Genomic DNA, 6,426 nt, shown 5'->3' with positions numbered 1-6,426 from the left:
CAGAAGGCTAAGGTTAACAGGAGAAACCGACGTTTCGGAGATAGTCCATTCTCAATGTCTCCAGTAGGAAGCGTGTGGCAGGAATTCCGGTGTTTTCTAGGGTGACGTGTCAGTTCTCCCCAGGATCTCTCCAGTTCACCACAAGGTGGAACATCATGAAGAAGACCTAGGAAGTTTCCATACCTAATTTTTTCCATTATCTTGAGTGATAACTACTTTTTGGGAGTGCACGCACCAAGCAATACATGAGTATTAAGTTCAGGCGCAGACGCCGACCTTTGTTGGTTGCCATTAAGTAACCCGGCACAGTGTGCTTGTGTCCGGGGACAGAAACGTTTGATAAGTGACCCTGGACAGTATCCTGGTGTCCCTCCCCCAACAGCAAATGGGTATCCCGGGATACAAGCTGGGTGTTACGGGATGATAACTAAGTTGATTGGTTGATTGATTGATTGATTTTCTTTATTGACATTGTACAAAGCAACACGTTACCCTGGACAGTGTCCTGGTGTTGTCCTGCAACAGCAAATAGATGTCCCAACTAAGACACCAGCTCAGTGTTTCAGGACAGTGACAACTGCTACTGTTGGACCGACTACTTCTGCTGTCTGTGGCCAGGCAACATGGTGGCATATATAGACAGTATATCTCATAGACAGTACATCTCATAGACAGTACATCTCCACAATGTCAACATTGTTATGTGCAATTACAGTGCACATACACAAGGGGAAGACAAAGTCATGGTTGTGAAATTTTCAGATATTTACTGTGTTGATGATGATTGTGGTGGCTGGTGGCAGTGGTAGTAATAATGGTAGTAATTAATAGTGTACATGGAGGGCGTCAATATTGATGTCAATAATTATGTAGTGAATAACGGCCAACGAGGTGTCCCGACGGCGCAGCCGAAGGGCTGTTTGCTTCACCAAGTCCATTTTCCCTTGATATCGGGACACCTCGAAGGCCGTTATTCCGCTTATCACCCGGTTACCAGCATTTAAGTATTAATTTATTAATATGTTGATCTAAGGCTTCATGAGAAAGTAGATTAACCACTGCGCTTGGTTCATTGCTATGGGCACCACTTCCTAATCTAGTGAGACGTGCATCTATCGGAGGCATGTAAGGACGCACGTAGAATGTTGGGGCGACTTGACATCCAAATGCGATAGAATTAACAACGGGGTCTTGGCCATAGCAACCTGCAGTTTAGAATTAGTAATGGCAGTTCACCAGAAAGTTAGGAAATGAAGCAGTTTAGATGCCCGCATGCCCGCATGACATAGGTGTCCTGTTCTCGGGGAATAATGGACACCTGCTCAGCCAATCAGAAGACGTCCCGTCTGCTCACCGGGTGATGAGATAATGCTAATAATAATATTAATAATAACAATTGTTCTGTAAGGTGCCAATCTGAAGGGTTTGGACATGGAGTGAGTTAAGAAGAATAATAATATTCATTCATAATAATAATAATCATAACTCTTCCGCTAGGTGCGAATCTGAAGGGGGTGGACATGGAAGGATTTATTATTGTTATTATTAATACTAATAATGATAATAAAAATAGTAATGTATTAACAATTCTTCTTGCAGCAGGTGCAAATCTGAAGGATGTGGATATGGAGGGCAGCCAGATGAATAGTAATACTCCTTAAATAATATTGATAATAATTCTTCTTCTTGCTGTAGGTGCGAATCTGAAGGGTGTGGATATGGAGGGCAGCCAGATGAATAATAATACTCCTTAATAATATTGATCATTCTTCTTGCTGCAGGTGCGAATCTGAAGGGTGTGGATATGTAGGGCAGCCAGATGAATAGTAATACTCCTTAAATAATATTGATCATTCTTCTTCTACCACCCGGTGCGAACCTGAAGGGTGTGGACATGGAGGGCAGCCAGATGAATAATAATACTCCTTAATAATTTTGATCTTTATTCTTCTTCCACTAGGTGCGAATCTGAAGGGTGTGGATATGGAATATGAATATGAATAATGATACTCCTTAATAATAATCATAATTCTTCTTGCCGCAAATGCGAACCTGAAGGGGTGTGGACATGGAAGTAATAGTAATTTAATGATAATAAAAATAGTAATGTATTAACAATTCTTCTTGCAGCAGGTGCAAATCTGAAGGATGTGGATATGGAGGGCAGCCAGATGAATAACAATACTCCTTAAATAATATTGATCATTATTCTTCTTCCACTAGGTGCGAATCTGAAGGGTGTGGATATGGAGGGCAGCCAGATGAATAATAATACTCCTTAATAATATTGATAATTCTTCTTCCACTAGGTGCGAATCTGAAGGGTGTGGACATGGAGGGCAGCCAGATGACGGGTATTAACCTGCGAGTGGCCACGCTGAAGAACGCCAAGCTGAAGAACTGCAACCTGAGAGGAGCCACGCTGGCAGGCACAGACCTGGAGGTACACGCACACGCACGCACGCACGCACGCACGCACGTGAGCGAGGGGAGCCACCCTGGCTGGCACAGACCTGGAGATACTCACTCACTCTCACTCTCACTCTCACACACACACACACACACACACACACACACACACACACACACACACACACACACACACACACACACACACACACACACACACACACACACACACTAGGGGCATCACCTAAACTGGTACAGATCTGGAGGCCATAGGGGTACTCTTGCTCTTCACTCGTTTGCTCTCACTCGCTTTCTCGCTGTCTCTGGCCTAGTGGTTCAGTAACCCCACACTGCTCCAGGGACTGTAACCAATACCCTGTACTTAAAAAAAGAAGGAAGTGGAAGTCGCTTTGAATAGAAAAGCGTCAGCTAAGTGTAATGTAATGTAATGTAATGTCTCTCTCACTCTCTCTCGCTAGCTGGCTCGCTCTCCCTCGCACACACACACACACACACACAAACACAAACACAAACATGAACACACTAACTCGCAAATCCACATTCTGATTACATTGATTTTCCCACATTGGGTTCTGTTTTTACAGTCATAACCACTCTTCCTCTGTCATCTGTGTGTGTGTTTGTTTGTTTGTTTGTTTTTCTTCTGTTTCCATGGCGATTAGAACTGCGACCTGTCCGGCTGTGACCTCCAGGAAGCCAACCTGCGGGGCTCCAACGTGAAGGGAGCCATCTTTGAGGAGATGCTCACCCCACTGCACATGTCACAGAGCGTCAGATAACTCCTCACACACACGACACGTACACACAATATACGTACACACATGCACGCACACTCAAACACACACACAGATGCATTTGCACATGTCTCAGAGTGTCAGATAACTTCTCACACACACACACGCAAACACACACACAGAGATGCACTTGCATATGTCCCAGAGTGTCAGATAACTCCTCACACACACACACACACACACACACATGCACGCACACTCAAACACACACACAGATGCACTTGCACATGTCTCAGAGTGTCAGATAACTCCACACACACACACACGCAAACACACACGCAAACGCAAACACACACACACAGATGCACTTGCACATGTCTCAGAGCGTCCGATAACTTGTTACATGTAACATGTGAGGCGTTACATACATGATACACACACGCATGCACTTTCACATAGCTCAGAGCGACAGACAACACTACAGCGTTACACACACACACACACACACACACACACACACACACACACACACACACACGTGCACACACACGTGCACACACTCATAGACACACGTCATTCCTCTCTGTCCTGGTTGGGGTTGGGGCATGGCATGGTATGGCGTTGTGCGTTCCTGTACGCCAGGGGTGGGGGACCTATGTCTCGAGGGGTGCCAATTATGGGCCTCAAGGTCGTCTTATCCAGCCCCCAATATCATTTTTATGTTATGCCGCATCACATAAATTATGACCTGTTTTGTAAAGTAATTTTAAAAGTTACATGTTACAATGAAGTCATATTTTGTGCGGCCTAGAGAAGGTAGGGTCTTCCTTCAATTTAGGCCTTAAGTGCAGGGGGAAATCCTGGTTAATATTCATAGTACGGCCCTTTGAGAAATTTGAAGTGGCCCCTCGAATGAAAAGGGTTCCCCTCCCCTGCCGTATGCCCACCACCCTAAACCCCCTCCTCACCTCCAGGCCTTCCTCCCCTGTATCCACCCTTCCCTCCCCGTGTTCCCGTTCTCCGTTACACGCCCTGGGAAACGTATGCAATACTGGCAGGCACTGTGCTGCGTCTGCCTTGATACTATATCTTTGTTATCCCTTCGCCCCCTTCCACCCCACTTCCTTGCTCCCCCACCCCTACTCTTCTTCTTGTGCTCTGGTCTTCTCTACTGCACTACTTTAATACTAGGGGGGTATTCCAAAAACTCTGCAGTAAACCTGGTCAAGTTAACCTTGGAGTATTGGCAAATCAGCGATATCAAACTCGGGTCGGGGGGGCCAAATCTGGCCCATGGGGTGATTTTATTTGGCCCCGCGATATAATTATGTGTTACAGTTGACTTGAACATGACATTTGTTGGGGCCAAAGTCCATTGTGACATCTACCACTCAAACAACAGAAAATGTTCCGGCACATTTAAGATACCATAAATTATGAGTATAACAATTGTGCAGTTTTGGAAATTTTGAAAGTGTGAAAAATAAACATTGACTTTGAGCCGAGACTTAAATCTCAGATTTTAGTTTTGGCCCCCTCTGAATTTGAGTTTGACATCGCTGGTCTAATAGAATGACCTGGGGTGCTGATCTTCTTCACTAAGTGACTCCTGTGGGCTATCTATATCCGCTCCTTAAGGTCAATTTGACAAGGTTTATCACTTATCACTTAACCATGTTTTTGGTATGCCCCCCAGGTTTCTGTCTTTGTGTTGTTGTCTGAGTCCAACCTCTCATGTAGTGTCATGTAGAGTGGTTGGTCTCTTGTCTGCTCTGGTCATTTCTATCACACGTATACAGTAGCTGGAATGACAAGTCTTGTCTGCCAGAACATGTCTCTCTCTTTTTGTTTGTGTTTGTTTTTAGTGTGGCGTTGCACACACACATCAATGCTCTTGTTTGTTTTTGTTTTTGTTTTGTTCATTTATTATTTTTGTTCGTTCGTTTGTTTAGTTTGTTTCTTTGTTTTTAAATGTTTCTGTTTGATTTCAGTGTCATACCAAAAAAAAAGATATCATCACAGTTGTGCGAGTATACAAAGAGTTCTAGACAATTCAAAGACTTTGGGGACTGTTAAAAAAAAATGTGTTTGTGAGTACGAGATGGAACTGACGCTTTGCTCTGATATCAGTTTTTAAAATGCTGGTGTGAATCGTGTCTGCATGCAGGGAGTTCTGGACAGCAGGTTTAGATGGTATATCAACACTAACCAAGTCATACACTACACTACGTAGACAAGCCCCCTTTTATGGCTTTTTTGATAAGGGGGAAGATAAAACTATAGGAGTTTTATTTTGGTTTTAGTATTAAGTTGGCTAGTGTCTTTATAAGGGTTTGTCTCCAATACCCCTACATGGAATACACCTCCCTGCACCTCCCTCCTCTACCTCCTGTTCCCCACCTCCCCATCCCAGATCACGCTTTATCTCTACTCCTGACCTGACCTCCTCCTCCCCACCTCCCCTCCCCTCCCCTCCCTCCTCCTTCACTTTCCAGCTTGTTCGTTTATCTCTGATCCTCCACCTAGCCTCTCCCCTCCCCACCTCCCCTTTCTTCCAGCTTCCCTTCCTCCCTTCTGCCCAACTTGTGTTGTATCTCGTGATCTCTTGACTCAAAAGATCTCTCCTGTCCCTTGCTCACCTTCCTCCTCTTCTCCTCCATCCTCTCTCTACTCCTTTCCTCAGTCATCCCTTTTCTGCCTTGTTGCAGTATAACGACATACTTTCTGTCTGTGTTGGCATCCCCCCGGTGCTCTCATCCTCCCTTCCTCCTCATCTCCCCTTCCTCTCAGTCTCTCCTTCTCTCCTCCTCCTCTCCATCTCCCCTGCTCCCCATCTCCCCTTCCTCTCCCCTTCCTCTCCCCTCCTCTCCTCCTCTCCTCCTCCCCTCCTCTCCCCTGCTCCTCCTCTCCCCTGCTCTCCTCCTCCTCTCCGTCTCCCCTGCTCCCCATCTCCCCTTCCTCTCCCCTGCTCTCCTCCTCCCCTCCTCTCCCCTTCCTCTCCCCTCCTCTCCTCCTCTCCTCCTCCCCTCCTCTCCCCTGCTCCCCCTCTCCCCTGCTCTCCTCCTCCTCTCCGTCTCCCCTGCTCCCTCTCCCCTCCCCCTCCCCTTCCTCTTACCTCCTCCTCCCCTCCCCTCCTCTCCTCTCCTCTCCCCTCCCCCTCCCCTTCCTCTTACCTCCTCCTCCCCTCCCCTCCTCTCCTCTCCTCTCCTCTCCTCTCCCCTCCCCTCCTCTCCCCTCCCCTCCTCTCCCCTGCTCCTCCTCC

At 46.5% G+C, this 6,426-nt stretch overlaps 1 protein-coding gene across 1 annotated transcript in view; it reads left to right on the top strand.

Moving 5' to 3' along the window:
- Nucleotides 1–3,448, top strand: part of kctd9a (potassium channel tetramerization domain containing 9a) — a 12,053-nt gene extending 8,605 nt beyond the window's left edge. The window contains exons 11-12 of the mRNA XM_063194287.1: nt 2,310–2,443; nt 3,093–3,448. Coding sequence (XP_063050357.1) covers nt 2,310–2,443; nt 3,093–3,209 — 251 coding nt within the window. The 3' untranslated portion in view covers nt 3,210–3,448. The remainder of the gene's footprint in view (nt 1–2,309; nt 2,444–3,092) is intronic.
- The last annotated feature ends 2,978 nt before the right edge of the window (nt 3,449–6,426 follow it).

This window comes from Engraulis encrasicolus, chromosome 3, assembly GCF_034702125.1.
Source record: "Engraulis encrasicolus isolate BLACKSEA-1 chromosome 3, IST_EnEncr_1.0, whole genome shotgun sequence".
Taxonomy (NCBI): domain Eukaryota; kingdom Metazoa; phylum Chordata; class Actinopteri; order Clupeiformes; family Engraulidae; genus Engraulis; species Engraulis encrasicolus.
Note: the sequence above shows the minus strand (reverse complement) of the source record. Positions and strands in the feature narration are given on the sequence as shown.